This window comes from Pocillopora damicornis, chromosome 8 (assembly GCF_964200805.1).
Source record: "Pocillopora damicornis chromosome 8, jaPocDami1.2, whole genome shotgun sequence".
Taxonomy (NCBI): domain Eukaryota; kingdom Metazoa; phylum Cnidaria; class Anthozoa; order Scleractinia; family Pocilloporidae; genus Pocillopora; species Pocillopora damicornis.
This window is the reverse complement of record NC_142677.1, coordinates 17,233,489-17,251,628: the sequence shown is the minus strand read 5'-3', so window position 1 is coordinate 17,251,628 and position 18,140 is coordinate 17,233,489. Positions and strand designations below refer to the sequence as shown.

Below are 18,140 nucleotides of genomic sequence, written 5' to 3'. Positions count from 1 at the left end.
ATGGATTTCAATTTTTTCAGAACGACAGAAACATAACATTTATTTCTGTCAAATATTCTTTCAGCGTTTTACATATGTTTCCATGGTAACAACTGCTATATGCGCGGATACTAAGCGCCAGAAATACATATAATATACCCATAATGCCTTTCGGTGATGTCTTGAGAGAACTCCCCCGTCTATCACTACACCGGGTAAAATTCCTTCAACCGAAAATAGAAATTGTACCCATAATTCTCCAAATGTAGACTACATTTTCGCTAGTATTTTAAAATCTTCTGGCTTTCCTTTTATTTTGGAATCACCATGAGTAAGTAGCACTTTTCTCGAGGCCTTACATCTCGCTCAATCTTTTTGTTGTTGTTGGGGACTAAATATGATCTCATTTGTCTGAAGGTCGGAAAGCACGCGTTACTTTTAGCTACAAGCCCGAACAGGAAGATGAACTAACCTTGGAAGTTGGAGACATCATTACTAATATAACTGATGTGGACGTTGGTTGGTGTGAGGGAGAATTGAACGGAAAGAGGGGAATGTTTCCAGATAATTTCGTCGAGGAGTTCAGCACGCCTGGCGAGGAAGTAGCAAATGCTGCACCACTTCCGAGCTCCAATTCTAAAACAGGTCAGGTGAAACATGAACTAAGAGTAAGAGAACGTTTCCTTATAGATTATCGAATCTTTTTATTAGAAAAAAAAAACGTAATTCGGGTTTGGCGGGATTTATTTCATGACAAGCTGTTTCGCATAGTTCTCAAATATCGATTTCATTTAATTCGTATTTGCATATGACTGCAAGTTATATTTGAAGTTGAATAATCTTTCTTGCTAAATTTTCGTGAGTTCAGTAGCCCTGAGTTTTTCAGTTTTAGTTAGAGCTATGTTATACTGAATTAACAAATGGCTTTTAATTTTGCTTATAAATGTCCCCATAACAAAAATCTCGCGTTCTTCCTGTTTGAGATCTACGAAATACTACAGTTTCGATTTATTATTCTCTCTTGAAGCTTGTTTACCTCATTTGTGAAAATTGAATAGCGTTTTCAATTTGGACCTATCTGTTTGCTCTTTAATGTATACTTTGAACTTTCCACTTCGGCTGACATGCATGAATATTACAAGGATATTTTTGTGTGGTATTCGAAACTCTTCCTTAACTGATGTCTACTTCAATTTATGAGGTTTTCTGATCGCTTTCGAAAGGAGGTTTCTATGTTAATTAGACATTTTCCTCTAACGGTTAACCCTTCCAAAGTGAAACTATCAATTTAACAAAGAGATGAACTGATCAGTGGCAACTTTGGAATTTGAAGTAAGAGAACAGAGCAGTGGCATGAAGGGAAGATAATGTGTCTGTAATGAACCTGCCATAATTCAGTATGTTCTGTTATCAGTTACCAGTTTTCTCTGGAAAAGATTAGATGGTTCCAATAAGATTGGCTTTTATTTGTCCAAGATACAATTTGCTGTGAAATAAATTCCATTTGAACTGCTGATTGAAAGCTATGATCTTAGCAGGTGGGCTGCAGTTTCAGTATCTGCAGTAAAGATGGGATTTGAAATCAAGCTTCTCAGATACCAGCAGTCAAGATTGAGGAGCCAGGCTTGTTTCTTCCAACATCATACCACCTTTAGAGACCTGGGGCAAATGATTGGGTGTGAGGAAAATGGAGGTTCTGATTCCAAGAAAAAGTTCACTTGATTGCCAGTCAAGAAAACTTTCTCTTTTAGACTCTTTTCTTTTCCTTTGGTCTGATTATTTGCCCCTGGGTTTTTTCTTTGTGAATTTTACTTTACTAAAGTATGTTTTGTGAAAAATTTTCTTGAAATTGCTTATTGTAGGAAAGAAGGCCAAAGTAGCATTTGATTATGAGGCACAAGATGCTGATGAATTGACATTACATATGGGAGATGTTGTGGATTTTATGGAGGAAGTAGAAGAAGGCTGGTGGAAAGGCAAATTGCATGGAAAAGTTGGTGTCTTTCCATCTAATTTTGTTGAAATGATTGAGGAAGAGGACACCAATCCAAACCAAGACAAGCCAGCACAGATAAAAAGTAATTCACGATTATTTGACATATTACATGTGCATGTATACTCTGGACAGCCAGTTGTTGTATTGTATCAAAATATTACTTAATTTTTGCACCTGAAACTAAATTAGTTTTATACAGGTGTGTATACTAATTTTTGCATTTATCTGCTCAAAAATGCCTGAATTCAACTACAGTCCACTCCCTGGGTTAAATGTGTTAAAAAATCCCTGATGTTTTTTTTCCGAGGCTCTCAATAAATAGAAAAACATCTCTCTTTATGTCATGACCAAGTTTGAAATTTTACCATTTTTCTTATTCCATTCACTCAAGTGAAGCATGCAATTTTTACCAATCCTGACAGTATGTGGAATGAGTATCATACATGAATCTGTTAATTGCTTAGTTTATCATAGGATTTCTGTGGCTCTGCCTTAGAGCCTCAAAGCAAGAAACCTGAGGGTCTGAGATTTGATTCCTAGTGAGGGCTCAGAATTTTTTCTTTGTTTCATGCTTATGACAAAATGAAAAAACTTCTTCCTCTAGGTCCTCCAGTAATTTCATACAAGTACAGTACACTTGTTGATTGATCTACTGATTTTAAAACTAGAGTGTGTACAAAACCATGCCATCCTCAATAACAGCAATGCCATAACTTGTGAAGAGAACTTGAGTTGGTGGCTTGATAGTGTCCACACAATACATTTCCTTTAAAACTATTGGGTAATTTTTATTGATTTTCATTCATTTCAGCTGAAAAAGAGCCAACTGTCAGTCATGGTCGAATAGGAGTTGCAGTACTCGAGGATCATGATGCTGGTATCAATAAAAGACATTCTGGTGTAGAAAAGGCTAAGCAGTTGCCTGGAGGGGGTATGGGATTTGGTAACCTAGTTAACCCCGACATGCTTGCTAAGAAACTCAAGAAAGTCCATCATGACGAAAAGAAGGAGAAAAAAGACAAACTTGAAGATAAAAATGTTCCTGCTGAACCAAGCAAGACTGCTGCCACTGCAAAGGCACCTTTGGTATGACTTTATAAATTTTCTCTCTAAGTCTCTAGGCCTTTATCTTCCGAATGCCATGAAGACATAAATTTATAGACCTTGGTCATGTATTATGTTTCTTATGAGAGTCAAAAATTATATTGATGATATTTGGCCAATGGACGATGAAAGGCACAATTAATGTTTACTTGCAGATTTACTAAGGTTAAAGTGATATTTACCTTTCATGGTTAGGAAAATTTAGCAAAACTGGTGGGAAAAAAACCAGATATTTTTGAGGACATAAAGATCACTTCATGACATTGTTTTGTCCTCAAGTTCAAAATCATTTGCACCGACCAGAATCATAAATTTGCATGACTGTATACCTTGAATGTGTTGCAAGGAGAAATTCTATAAACAGGATTTGGTGTGACGTCAGCACAGAATTTACAGTTTTTGTCCACTTAGAATCAAGACTTCAAAATTTGTTTAAGTGTTGATACTTGACTGGACTTATTGTAACTTACAGGGGTTTTAGTTTTAGGTAAGCAATAAACAACACTATTCAGCATAAAATCCAGTGATATAATCTTTTACAGGGTGCCAAATCAAGGCCTGCACCCCCTGTTCCATCCACTCCTCCAATTGTTCAACCAGGTATATTTTTTGCATTGTTCACCCTTTATACGCTTATATCAGTATGCATATTCTCCATACTGTTCTCTATACATTTCATTTGGTACCTACATGGAGAATTTGTCTTGAACAGTTAAGAGCTTCTTTGGTAGGTTGTCTTTCCTTTGTTCTCATGACCTTTATTAATTAATGTTTCATCAGATATGATACTGTAAGCATAAATTAAATGCTGGTCACTCATAGGGGCTAAAGCTCAAGAGCTATGTTAACCATTTACGCTATGATATGGCAAGAAAGAGCTAATTTTAATACTGCTGTTTCATCTACCATCTAGTAGATCTGGTTCACGTAAGTGTGTTTGTGCTAATCTTACGTATTTTATTTTTAGCCAAGAAACCGACTGAACGTGCAAAAGTCATGTTTGATTATGAGCCTGAAAATCCTGATGAACTTAAATTAACAGAAGGAGATATTGTCGTTGTTACGAACCAAAACATTCCTGACACAGAGGGCTGGTGGGAAGGAGAGCTAAATGGAATAGCTGGTGTCTTCCCTTCTAACTTTGTTGAACTGCTACCAGTAGGTGCAGAAGAAGTTTTATCAAAGGTATTGGGTTTTTTTTTTCTTAGCACCTTATTTTATTGTGCTCTAAGATTAAATTGTGCTTCAATCCTTCACCAAAATCTCAGCAAAGTTCAGAAAAAGATTTGAAAATGAACACATGTAGCCAACAGTACCCTGCAACCCTTTTGCAATGTTGGTTAGCACCCTGGAAACAGAGAGAAAATTGTAGCTGGTTTAAAAGTCACTAATACAGTGTAGGAGTGGGGTGCATCCATCTTGGAATTCTTCTATGAGAAATAGGATTTTAACAACAGATAAGCACATTTTGCCAGATTTGGGCATAGTGGTGTGGGTGTTCCAATGGTGTTTAACCAGGATCATACAGCTGTACACTTTAAGAAGGTTTCAGTCCACCAATTACTCTAGTTTCTTGTGCCTATGGTTGCATGAAATTGCACAAAGTTTATTGAAATTTAAATTTAGTTATGTTTTGTCTTTTGGTGACTTGGTGCACTCAATATTTCTCTAGTTTCAAATATCCTTCTCTCCTCAAAAGTGTGAAACTCATGATAATAAGAATGAATACAATACTGTTTAATATTGTTGAGCTATCCTATCATTAGCTGATAATATTAGTTGAACTTTACTTAGTTTTTACTTCCTCCAGAGTGACTGAGCTGCCATTAGAAAAGTTGCTGGCTGGAATTTTACAACAGGGATCTTAATATTTGTGTGTCAGAGAGAGAAAAAAGGGTTTATCTGGAGATTCTACTGTGTTGTACATATGAACACTGACACTGCTATTGCCTTATTACCAGGCTCCTGCTCCTGCTCCTGCTCCTGCTCCTGCTCCTGCTCCTGCTCCTGCTCCTGCTCCTGCTCCTACTCCTGCTCCTGCTCCTGCTCCTGCTCCTGCTCCTGCTCCTGCTCCTGCTCCTGCTCCTGCTCCTGCTCCTGCTCCTGCTCCTGCCCCACCTCAGACTCACAAGAAAAGTGTTCCAGTTTTGCCTATGAAAGATGAACTGAAAAAATCTCCAAGTAAGTATTGTGGCCTCTGTTGCACTCCTTTTTGTAATAAATTGGGATACTTTGACAAAGGCAGCAACTTAACATCATCTTAGCCCTCCTGCTCTTTCAATGTTTTTTTTCTCTCAGCGCATTTGCACCCCTTGTGTTGTAAATCCATGTGGAAAGGATTAGGGGAATTTAATTTGTTCACACACCTGTAGTATAAATTATGTAACAATACTGTCTTTGTACTTGTATCAAAGTTGCCTGCAGATACAGGTAGTGATTTAAGCCTTTGGAACCACTATTTTTGGATCTCTGCATCTGCAGATATTTTCTAAAGCCAACTTTATACGCTTGAAACCTGTTTGAGGAGGTAGCTTAGCCAAGTGGTTTGAGGAGATCAATCCATAGGCTGCACTCCTTAAATAGCCAATGTTCTGCCTTGGGCAGGATAACATTTTTAACCATTTTGCGGTTATTTATACATACATTTTAAATATTGTTCATTTATGTTGGCCCCAAAATGCCCCATGGAAGATTGGGAATAATCGATTCAAATACATGTTGCACAACCCTTGAGCTGTTAATAATAGATTTGTTAGCTCATTCACTTCTCTGTTTTTGATAGTGTACCTGTATCTCTCTGCTCAAATCCACTCAGATGTGGTAGACTATCAGTTTAGTGCACTATGACCCCAATTGCTTCTCTGTGCAACTTTTGTGTGATGAATTACAAATCAAATCCTGACAAATTTCCTCCCTTTGGTTTAACTTTTTGTTAACCCTTTGCTCCCAAGATATCATTATTTGTTCTCCTTACTGTCTGCCATATCATTCTCACTGTGTTTGTTCAGAGAATTTGGTAGTGGATCAACTGAATCATGCCCTCATGATATTTTTCTCTATTCTCATCACTTGTCTGCTTGATATTAAATTGATATAATTATAAGGAGAAATTCTGTCTTGGTCACTCATGGGAATTTAAGGGTTAACTTTTGGATTGTGCAGTTATGACTTGCGCCATGTTTATTTCATTTTGTTAAGAACTATCAAGGAAACATTCCCCTCCTGTCTCTCCTAAAGAAGAATCAAATGCTGATGCTATCTCAGAAGTCAAGAAACCTGTCAAAGATACAAGTGGGGAGCCCCCAGCTCCAGTGCCAGCCAAACCAAAGCCACCGGTGGCAGGTCAGAAGCCTGTTTTACCAGCCAAGAAACCTTTACCAATCCATAAGAAACCTGCCACTAAAGGTATAGCAAAGAAGCCTGAGAAGAAAGCTGAGATTGAAAATAGTAGTTTTGCTAAGAGTACTGAGGAAACGAAGGATCTTGTTGATGGCCTTTCGGCAGAGAAGCTACTATCACAGGAAGAAGGGATCAGTAAACCTCCTGAGATCAAGATGGAAAATGTAGAAGGTGACCTCCTTGTTTTGATGATAGTTTAAGTTAATTTAGCCTACATAAAGTGTTCCTAAGTGAAGGGACTACCCTAAGTAAGTACATGTACACATATATGGCAGTGTAGTTTATGCCATGTACACAAAAAGCAGTCCAACCATTGAGTAGTTAACTATGAAGTTTTTTTTTGTAAGATTTAAAGTGAGTGTTTTTTTGCTGAAAAGGTGGTGTTGTTAAGTATTAGGTTTGATTGTTGTAGCTTATCTTCTTGTTAAGATCTTCATCTTAAGTTGATGACAGAAGCTGATGGCAAACACTGCAAAATACTGTAATGTGTGAAGTTTGCTTTTTGCATACTATGAGATGCAACCCTTTTAAAGACAAATTTCTACCAAATAGCAGTTCAATCAAAATAACAGTACTACAAGATATGAGTTGCAAGCATTGCTGCATATAAATGTAAACCTGTATGCATTTATTCATTACTGTTCTTTGCAATTTCAAGACCTTGCAGCTGTATGTTAAACATTTCTACTTTTATGCAGCCAAATCACTGGTATATCCAGCAACTGCTCAGAGGCATCAGTCTTTTAACAGGTGTTGAATTAGCAAAAAGTTGAATTGGTGGCTTTTAAGAGTGGTAACATAATGATGGCCAATTAAACCTTGTTGGGTACAACGTCATGAGGAAATTTTGGTTATTCAAAATGACTCTTTGTTTCATTGCAGAAGGAGTGTCCTTAGATGACATCCCAGCCACAGAGACATTAAATCACCTGACTGCCAACCGAGCAAAGAATCTGCAGAAGAGGCGACCATCCAAGGTTTAGCAAGTCCTTCTTTGTTGAAATAATATTATTTTTATTAAGGTTTTTGCTGGAAGTACTTGTACTGTAGCAAAGCCAAGTGGTTAAATTTGTGACCTGCAAATTGTTAATTCGAGCTCTGAACCAGCTACAGTATAGCCAACTAAATTACTTTTTGCCTATATGGATCTTGTTGATCTTCTTAATCGTGAAAGCCTCTGCACAATGATTAACATTACTGTTAGTAAACATGGGATGTTTTTCAATAATTAATGCCTGGGGCTGTGCAAACTGTTGTGATCTTTCACTTGCGAACTCACTGAGAATGGCTCTCTCCTCAGCACTTATTTATTAAGACATTTGCCAAGAACTTAGTCAAATAAGTTTTCTCTAGCGTTGTTTATCTTGCTGACTTTCCTCCTGCTTTTTAGTTGGGAGCAGTTACTTATCACTCTCCTAGGCTCTTTGGATTTTGTTAATTATGTGTATACTACCAGCAGTTTTTATATAGATCTGATGAAAACGTTTAAACTACAGTGTACTTTTGTTGTAGGAAGGACGAACGGACTCAGCTCGCTTAAGTGGAAGCTTACTAGAAGAGCAAATAGCGGTAGGTTGTTATGTTTATTCCGGTTGGAGGGAGGGGGCGGGGGGTTAGATTTGTGAAACCAAATTAAGCAATCACGGAAGCCAGACGGAAGAAAGATTAACATTGCAAGAAGCCAGTAAAAATTTGAACGATTTTGTTTCCTAGGAAACTAACAAACAGCCTCCAGAGCGTCCTAAAGAACCGCCTAGAGAACCTTCCTGGAAAAAAGAAGTTAGGGAAGCTCGGGAAAAGAAACAGGTTGCAGAAGAAAAGGTAAGGGTAATCGGTAAAAATTTTGTTAGACTTCCATTTCAGTTATCGTAGTTGTTGCTTTTGTTGTGTGAGGCTCAAAATGGCGAAGGTTTAGCAGTAACCGAAAATCAAACAAAAAGGAAGGCACTCGCAAAAAGCTTTTGATAAAGTAAACAGCTGTCTATTTTTTATTTTAAGCCACCTCCTTTGCGGTCGTCCAAAACGGAGGCACTAGAGAAACGAAAATCTCTAAAAGAAGAAGTGCCCGTACCACCAGTCCAAAAAGTTGAGCCTTTTACAACAGCGTCGGGTGAGGTGGAGAAGCTGCGAAAGGAGATTGTGGAGCTACGAGAGATGATGGCTAATATGGATAAGAAACATGACGATGCTATCAAGAGAATGGAGGAAAAGTTTACCCTGGAAATAGAAGGACTCATAAATGACTTCGACGAAGAAAGGAAACACAATGCAGCGCTCAAGGTGGAATTAGACAGAATTAAAAGGCGTAATGCTCGCCATGATACTGGAACCTAAGCTTGACTGAAGAGAACACAGGATCTTTTCATTTTTTTTTTTTTTCCGCTGCAAAGGTAAATTGATACTAGTGTAGATGCGAGGAAAAAGATAGAGGAAAAAGGTGGTAGGACATATAACTCATAAATTTATTGAACAGAAATAACCAATGCAAGTCACTAACAGAACAGTAATTCGCCACAAAGTCCACAGGAGAAGCTGTGATGATACTACCGACACTTGGTGGTACATACATACATACATGTGATAACCACGGTTTCGAGTCAGGAGTTAGTTCAGTCACACACGACTGCAATTCGATTTAACAATGATAATTATTTTTAACAGCCATGCATACTTACCTTTCAGTCAATAACACTTTGGCAAGGTACAAAAATCATGAAATACGACAATAAACAGGAAAGGAAATTGGAAAGAATTGCAAAAGAAAAACATGAATGATAAAAGCTTGATTTTGCGTTATGCGTTTTCCCCATGTCATCGGTCACCTGAAGTCACCACTCTGTGCCTTTATAACAACTGAAAACTAAAAAAAACCTTACCAAGAGAGGAGAAGTATCAGAGCCGTGGAAAAAAATGATTTGATCACATATCATTATTTTTTTTTTACAATTGATATGGAGTGCAAATCGTTAAGCTTCATTTGTTTTCAATATGTACAGATTTGCTGAGTCAGGTGCTTTTGTTATTGCCTGTCTTCAAACTTTGTAACCTGTACAGCTTTTTTTGAAAAGAGATCAGAGGTTCAACAGTAACATTTTCTTTCTCTCTTTTTTTTTTTTAATCAAATCAATGTACAAGCATTGTTAACATATATCCTATTAATGTTTCTTGGGATAACTATTTTTGTCCGATGGTGTTTTACGACAGTGTCTATTATAACTAATAGAGGAAAAAGGTGGAAGGACATAAAACTCATAAATTTATTGATCAGAAATAAGACGTTCTTGTCATAAACTGGAATGATCATGTGTGAATAGGTTAATTTGTAGCTTTTAACACCTATGTATCTCCTAATGATTTCTTCTTCACCTAAATCATGGCTGCATCTGTGAAGGGTATTTAAAGGACTATTGGATCTGGAAAGCAGTAACACGTTTGCTTCAACGAAGTTTTGGGGTACTAATCAAGGGAAGGGGGTAAAAAATGTTCACAAAAAAATAATTAAGTTCGTTTTTCTTTATTCAGGGTTATATCAGAGTAAAGAATGGTCTAAAAAACAGGAAAACATTATGAACAGTTAGAGTAGATTGTCGTTCTCCAATTACGATTTGTTTGGTTACTCTCAATAGGAAACAGTACATCATAAAATAAAAAAATCTGTGAAAAGGATTTCCTTTTTATTTTTTTGAATAATAGCAAATTGCAAACTCCTGTCATATAAAATTATACAGGCAATATCATAACAAGGGTGGGAAGGGTCCAAGTGCAAGGAAAACAAAACTTTTCCACCCATTGGATCATGATGATAGCTTTCGAATTTGAAGTTTGAATACATTTTCTAGGTTAGTGTTAAACTCATTTGGGGCTATTAAAGGTTTCAAAGTTTAAACCTATTTGGGGTTATCAGAGGTTTCACATTTAGCCTCTCAAGTGAGTTTGGCTCTTTCCCTCCATTGTGAGCTTGACCACTGTTTAAAAATTCACGGCTTAGCTGTTGGTGTGTGGACTGCTTCGTAACATTTAGTTGGTAGAATTTCATTTACAGGTGCAAAGTCAAAGTGAAAAAAAAAACAAACAAACAAAACGTGAGAATCATGAGGGGATTAGCTTTTGGTTCTTTGGTTTGCTCGCGGGTTCGTTGACAGTGAACGATTTCCTCTTTTTACGTATCTTTTTTTGTTGTTGTTTTAGTTTTTTTCTATAGGGTTATTTCAATACAGGTAAAAAAAGTAAGACTAGGCCCCAAAAGTAGTTCGTGACACAGATAGCTATTCCTGATGCGGAGTCTAAGGTCTTCGAAAAAGGCATAGAATGATTTTTTTTAAAGTAGAAATTTTCAAATAGTTGTAACCCCGTAAATCAGTTGTCAATTCTACAGGAGGGAAAGTGTCGAAAGGTCATATGCATAACTTTTCTAGATGAAATTTAGAATTGCGTTTAGAATTCACACGCTTATTTGACTTCAAGTCCACTTTAACAACCACAGAATCGTTGCAGAATTTCGTCAAATAATTGATAGTTTTGATAGAATAGTAGGAACTTTTATAATTAGTTAGAATAAAATGAGAGTGTAAAACATGTCCCTGGTCTTGATTAAAAATTGCGACCTTCAGTTTTTTTTTTTCGGTCTTGTTGTTTTTGGTTTGGCTCTTTAGTAGCGCCATGCAACAGAGTAAAGGCCGTCGAAAACTAGTGGGTATTCTCTGGTTTTTGATTAGGGCCACGATCACTTTCCCACTGACGAAGGACTAACGCTCGAAGCATCAGCTTTGGGAACTCTTTACGGTGGCCAATCTACGATATCAACTCAGTTGATAAAACCAAATTAACTTGTCACCAAACAGTAGCCACAGAACTAAATCTTCGCTTTACCCTTGTGCTCTGTGTGTTTTCTGTTGCGGCGTTACGAACATGCATGCCACGAAGCGAGCGCACAGCGTAATGTGAAGTTTACGGGAATGTTTACGCTAAGAATTTCGCCGAAGACAACCAGCTGTAGACGTATTGTAAAAGACGTTGGCATGGACTCACGGGCCTTGGTTGGCAAGACCTTACCGCTTTTGTTGTGGTGTTCGTTTATTTACAAAATCAACTATCGACTTTTCTCATCATTCGTGCGAAATGAATTTTTTTTTTAATGATGGGTCTTTTCTCTCAAGAAAGGAGATAGGTTTTATCATTCAAAATCGTGCAGTCATGATCTTTCATGGATCAATCTGCAATCAGGATTTCGCTTTACGAAACGTCGTTCCTTTGGTCTCATTTCTTCCTGTTCTGAGAACGAGGTTGGATCTTGCGTGACCTCTGTTTCCGTGAGAAGACTCAGGATCCCTGTGGCCATTTAAATATGTCACGCAAAAATCTGCAGCCACAAGTTCGGCATATTGGCGCCACATGCAAAGCTACAGCATGCTGAAAATCTGAAATCTGGAGATGTTTTATTAGATTTGACCAAGTTCTGTTATCGTGCTGAAGCGCTTTATGCTGATGTATATCCTAAATTGCACAAAAGCAATGTTGGAGAAAACTAAACGCAAAACGACACCAACAGTAACACTGAAGGGACGAATCAAGTGATAGGTGGTTGAAGAATTCACATGATATACATCCCATCTTTAAAGGCAGACGTAGCAAACTATACGAGTGATCGAGGTGCCCTCCAATTGTAAATCAAAATGAAAAGGATTGGAAGGTCAAACTGACCGATCAGGGGTCCCCTGAGCGTAAGCGTTCTCGTTCTTTTAGGGCGCGAATACATGGCCTGCTGCCAGTGGATCAAAGTCCGTTGATGTTGTTGTTGTTTTCATTATTCCTTGTTCTTCCGTTGTGTTTGATTTCCCACCGGAGTTACCAGGTTTTAAGAACCCTGGGGCATCTTTCTCGGGAGACCATTGGATGCAAATATTTAGTTTGAAATTCAACCTCTTTCCCATGGTCTTTCCTCACTCGCTCTTATAAAAGAAAGAGATGGGATCCTGGGAACAAGGTTGTCTGAGAACTTGGACAATGTCAGACGAAAGTCAAGCAAACGAAGGGCAATTGACCCTGATACGTCCAGTAGTTGACAAGGATGACGCAGTTCGTCTAGCTTGTACACTGTATGGCCTAAAATTATCAGATATCTGTCATGTCAAGGAATTTGAAGGTTATGATGATCGAAATTTTTACTTGAAAGGAATGCTTCCACATCACGTAGATTTTGCACATGACCGGCTTAGACAGAATGGAGATGAATTCGTTTTGAAGATTCTAAACCACGTGGATTCCCAAGACATTGTTTATGTGCAAGGGCAGAACGAAGCTTTGTTATTCCTAAAAGAAATGGGATTTAACTGCCCTGCTCCGATTAAAGCTTTAAATGGTGAATATGCTGTCACTTGCGCAATTAAGTGCGGGAATGCAGAGACAAGCGATGGCAACAAACAGCTTGAGCGAATTCATGTCGTTCGACTTCTTAGCTTCGTTCCAGGGAAGCTTCTCGTGGATGTTCCTTACAAGGCTGAACTTCTCTTCTCTCTGGGTTGCTATACCGCCAAGATCGCTAAAGTACTACAGGTATTTGATTTACCTTAAACTCGTTAAAAGACCACGTGGCGTTTATTAAATTTACTCAAGAGTATTATTAGTAGTAAGGGGGTGATTAATTTTTGGGAAGATATGCATGATTTTGTCCATGGTACCCAAGCCTATGACAGAAGTACTATTGTAGACATTTGCTGCTTTATTAGAATGAAACATTTAATCTTCATTATGAAATTACTGCTGATCCTTGCAATCTGATTGGCTCTCATTGGTGTGACTCATCAACAAATCACACCATTTTTTGCTCTTAAACACATTTTTTCTTAGCCAATGAGAAAGCTTCACTAAAAATAAACAATCAGATTTCAAGCCAGAGTAACCAATCGCATTGCAGGAAATGAAAGATAAGACTTGCAATTCACAAACCAGCAAAGTACTTAATTAATAAAATATTTGTAGGGAATAAATAATCATGTCTTTTAACAATTTAATTTGCAATTTTAAAGATTTGTGTCTTTACTAATATACCCCTTGAGGAGTGTATTGACTTAGCGGTCAATTACATTTCCAAGAGCAATTCCATCAGTAAGTTAAGCAGATCTGAACTTGGAAGCCTCTTCACTACAGCTACCACCCAGAATCATTTCATATTTTATTCTTTCTATGATCAAATAGATGGCATAGCCATGAGGTCTCCCCTTGCTCCTGCCTTAGCTAATCTTTTTATAGGACATCATGAAAAACTTTGGCTGAAAAATTTTGATGGCTCTACAATTTTATTTTATTGCTGGTATGTTGATGATACTTTTTGCTTATTTCACTCAGAGCACAATACCACTAAATTTTTTGACTATATCAATTCTAGGCACCTCAACATCAGGTTCACTATGGAAAAGCAGGTTAATCACAAATTACCCTTTTTAGATGTCCTGATTGACAACAATGACCCCAATTCCTCTCTAACCAGTGTTTACCACAAGAAAACTTTCACTAGGTTATTAACAAATTATTTCAGCTTCATCTTGTACTCTTACAAAGTGGGTCTCATTAAGACTCTCGTTGATAGGGCCTACAAGGTTAATAACACCTGGTTAGGGTGTCATGAGGACATTAACAAGCTTACTGATATTCTAAAAAAGAATCTTTTCCCTGCCCATTTAATTGAAAAGATTATAAACCATTACATCTCTGGGACCCAAAGCAATCATTATCCCTGGGCTTCCCTTCCCTTTACTTTAAGCTACCCTACATAGGCCACTTTCCTGCTATCACTCCAAAAAAGATTTGCCATTTTATAAAGCACTACCACAATGACTTGGATATTAAGCTGGTTTTCTCTTCCTTCAAGATTGGCAACTTGTTTGGTGTGAAAGACCCTGTCCCTGACGGGCTCCATTCACATGTGGTTTATAAGTTTGTATGTGCCAGCTGTAATGCCTGTTACGTCAGTGAAATGTGCTGACATTTTTCCACACATGTCAGAGAGCACTCAGTCAGTGACAGCACCTCTCACATTTTCACACCTCTACTGGTTTTCAACTCAAGATAAAAGAGGTTATTCATATTCAAAGGGAACAACCATCCTTGAATCAATAATTACACCATGTAAATCTAAAACTATCCTTTTAATTCTTACACTTTCATGCTTTACCTCTTTTCTTGTTGTCACCAGTTATCATAATTAGCATTGTTCTACTTGCTATATAATTCAACTTCCAATGCTTTGTACATTAATTCACTGCAGATGACAGAAGTTTCTGACAAAATATGTTACAGACTTAAAAAGTTTTGTCACTTTATTTAGATTAAAGAAAGTGGTAATTGAACTTCATGCAATTTTGATCTGAAATCATAATTGTAATTTTAAATAATACTTGTGCTGCACGCTTGTTGAATTTTGAAATCACACATAATTTCAGACCATATTGCGCTCCACTCAGTGTAAGTACCACTATTAACTACATATGATCGTTGCATGAACTGCAATGCTGTAATAGTTCAACAGTTTTAAACAGTGGCATAAATAACAACAGGAATTATGAATTTACTTGATAAAAAAATTAGTTTAGTTTGATGGGAGCATAGTTTTTTCCTAACTGTGTTATATTTTCACACAATGTGAACAATTTCTGGCATGAGCCACATGAACCAAACAAGTGAAAAACTTTCTACCACTCCCCCCCCCCTCTCTGTTGCTAAGGAGTCACAATATAAACAATATTGAAATTAAGTTATCGTTATGCTAACAGCATTTACCTTTCTGGTAACAGGAGGAAAACTTTATGTCATCCATGTCATCTTCCTTTGAATACTACCTTCATCTCTGATTTTTACTCGCAACATTACACTTCTCCATATATCAGGACATGTTTTTAATCTGGACTTGCCTTTTTTTTCTAGGAATTTAACCATCCTGGTGTCAGTTCTTTAGCCAAGAAGGAGTGGGATTTGTCCCAGATACACACTATTAAAAGTTACATTCCTAGCGTAACTCAAGATGACAGAGAACAAAAAATGTTAACTCTCATTTATAACAAGTTTACAAATGATGTTCTTCCACAGCTCAAGAATTTCTCAAAACAAGTAATCCATGGTGATCTTAATTTTGAGAACATACTCGTTGAGCCAAATCAGTGTGGGGAGGAGTATGAAGTAGTCAGCGTCATAGATTTTGGAGACATGAGTGTCTCTTATAGGTTGTTTGATGTTGCTATCAGTATGATGTACGTAATTCTGCTTGGAGTACGACAAGGGCACTCACACAATGAGGCTATACAGATGGCTGGTCATGTTCTCAGTGGCTATCAAAGTATTTGGAGCTTGACTCAGTCAGAGCTTGGGCTTTTGTACTGGTCAGTGGCTGCCAGATTCTTCCAATCCTTTATAAATGGAGTGTACAAACAGTCCTTGGAACCTGAGAATCCCCATTTGTCAGATGATTGTGAGTTAATGATGGGTATTCTTCAATCTTATACAACCTTGACAGGAGAAGAGGTTTTGAATTTGTGGTTATCACTTGCCTAAACATGCAAATTCAAGCCCTGACTTGAAAATGCCAGAAAGAAACAAACATACACAGCTAGGTGTTATTTGCACAGCGCCTCATATATCTACTGTGGGTAATCAATTGGTAAAAGATCCTTCTACCATCACTATCTCTCAGATAATCTAAGTGAAATGTAAGGTTTATATTTGTATAGTTTTCTGCAGTATGGGATAAGTTTGGTGTTGTTTGGTAAAGTTCGCTGTAGTTTGGTGAACTATCTTTTGCACTCATTCTGAAACAACAAAATTCTCTGTAGCTGGCTGAACACTGCATTTAAGTATGAGTGGGTCATTAACAGTGTTATTAAGCAAGTCAATGCTTGACAATCTCAAACTTCATGAAGGAAGCCATGCCAAATCATGCATTTTTCACATAGCATGGACTGGGAGAGTTGCTGTGAACATAAGTCTTCAATGTTCTCTTCTCTCTGAAATCTTATCCTGCAACTTATTGAGTCACTATGTAGAAGAGTATTTGCAGAGCAAACATAAACATCCTTGCATCGTTACAATGTTTTTACCTGCTGGTAGCAGCACTTAAAAGTTATCAAGGCACCCCTTTAGATTAACATAGTCAATATATTTTTTTTATCATCATTTTCATCATTAGTATTATTATCAAACCATCATTTAGCCTTCCACTAGAAGACAGCTTAGGTATCACTTCATTGGTTTTTTAGGGGTGTCACTTCATCTTTAAAGTAGTTGGGTTTTGTTAAGACCATTTTTGCATAGGCTGGTTGTGGGAAAGGAAAGCTGCAGGCCTTTACAGGAATACCCAAACACGCTTAGTGACATTAGAAGCTAGAATAAGTTGCTTGACCAACAGGACGAGGGGTTTACATTTTTAAGGCTTATGGAAGCACGTGCATGGCAAGCACAAGGTGCTTAGGTCCTCGGAATACCTTCCGACGGAAGGTGTTCCGAGGGGAAGAAATGAGAAAACTCCAGCAGAACGGAACAAATATTGAACATTCGCTTCAAGGTATTCTTTTGTCTGAAGGCCTACCGAGGTGCGCTACGCGTGATGGTTTAACAGGAATTAAATCACAACTGCACGTGCCTGACTGTACAAAGATCGTCGCTCACCACGATTATCAAGAGAAAACGGTAAAGACTTCCTGTTCTTGCTTTTATCTCACAAATAAAAATTTAATATTATACTTGAAAGATCCATGACGATGAGTTGTTTCTAAATTTTTTTTGCAGTTCATTTCAGACATAAAACACTATCTCCTTCTGAGGTCATGATTTGTAATTTTAACACAATTTTACTCACGTCTATTTTCTTAGGGCAGGAAGTACTTTTACAGCAGAGGATCTTTGTTTTGTTTTGAAAGATCCATGACGATGAGTTGTTTCTAAATTTTTTTTGCAGTTCATTTCAGACATAAAACACTATCTCCTTCTGAGGTCACGATTTGTAATTTTAACACAATTTTACTCACGTCTATTTTCTTAAGGCAGGAAGTACTTTTATAGTAGAGGATCTTTTGTTACGTAAGATTTTATCCTCGTGTAGCAACAATGACTTGTTTCAAGAATTTTCTTTCCTTGTTTGATTTTTCCAAAAAAAAAAACGAGAACACTTTCTTTTCGATATGGAAAACAATATTAGTCATTTGTGCCCTGAGGCAAATCTCAGAACTTTTTTCATTAACCTTACCGGATAGGAGCGATTATTTCTGTCCTTTGAATCACAGTTAAAATTTAGGAAAGCACGCATCCGGGAAAAACAAGAGAATTACAACGGCACAATGGCGCAAAAATGTGTGTTTTGGAATTTCAGTCATGCATGTAAATAAGGATATTTAGAGGATAAAAGAGAGGAACGCGGACACTCTAAATGATCAAGGTCAAGTCCTTTGTCTTGAGTATCAGGAGCTTTATTTAGCTTTCGCTGACGTGTTGTTTATGCGATCAATTGTATTATTATTAAAATTTGGAAACGGCGGGACACACAAATAGCGGTCACGTAGTTCTAGAAGATTTTATTCAGCTGTTAGCTCTTCAAAATTTACGATATTTACAAGACTATATTTTAAATAAAATTCTCAGACCTTGTCTATATTTACACTTAAATATCACTCTGATAAAA

General features: G+C 37.3%; 2 protein-coding genes across 3 annotated transcripts; both read left to right on the top strand.

Annotated features, from left to right (window-relative positions):
- The first annotated feature begins 155 nt into the window (after nucleotides 1-155).
- Nucleotides 156-11,087, top strand: LOC113685802 (uncharacterized). Of its 2 annotated transcripts, XM_089213806.1 has the most exons (13): nucleotides 156-310; nucleotides 397-624; nucleotides 1,842-2,057; nucleotides 2,787-3,061; nucleotides 3,622-3,679; nucleotides 4,047-4,264; nucleotides 5,041-5,106; nucleotides 5,149-5,260; nucleotides 6,278-6,649; nucleotides 7,361-7,455; nucleotides 7,991-8,047; nucleotides 8,192-8,299; nucleotides 8,477-11,087. In XM_089213806.1, the coding sequence occupies exons 1-13, from the start codon at nucleotides 307-309 to the stop codon at nucleotides 8,810-8,812; spliced, it is 2,145 nt and encodes a 714-aa protein (XP_089069932.1). In that variant the 5' UTR covers nucleotides 156-306; the 3' UTR covers nucleotides 8,813-11,087. The 2 variants fall into 2 exon arrangements, with proteins under 2 accessions (XP_089069932.1, XP_027059161.2); XM_027203360.2 differs by having other exon boundaries at nucleotides 5,041-5,260.
- A 509-nt stretch (nucleotides 11,088-11,596) lies between these two features.
- LOC113685805 (hydroxylysine kinase) lies at nucleotides 11,597-17,212 on the top strand. Its single transcript, XM_027203364.2, has 2 exons — nucleotides 11,597-13,030; nucleotides 15,398-17,212. Exons 1-2 carry the CDS (start codon nucleotides 12,443-12,445, stop codon nucleotides 16,019-16,021), a joined length of 1,212 nt encoding a protein of 403 aa, XP_027059165.2. The 5' UTR covers nucleotides 11,597-12,442; the 3' UTR covers nucleotides 16,022-17,212.
- Nucleotides 17,213-18,140: the final 928 nt, after the last annotated feature.

Excerpts from the sequence above, each read along its gene's own strand:
- LOC113685805 (XM_027203364.2), top strand. The coding sequence starts at position 12,443 with ATGGGATCCTGGGAACAAGGTTGTCTGAGAACTTGGACAATGTCAGAC. Across the intron at positions 13,031-15,397 it reads AGATCGCTAAAGTACTACAG|GAATTTAACCATCCTGGTGT; the intron begins GTATTTGATTTA and ends TTTTTTTTCTAG.
- LOC113685802 (XM_027203360.2), top strand. Across the intron at positions 2,058-2,786 it reads CAAGCCAGCACAGATAAAAA|CTGAAAAAGAGCCAACTGTC; the intron begins GTAATTCACGAT and ends CATTCATTTCAG. Across the intron at positions 7,456-7,990 it reads AGAAGAGGCGACCATCCAAG|GAAGGACGAACGGACTCAGC; the intron begins GTTTAGCAAGTC and ends CTTTTGTTGTAG.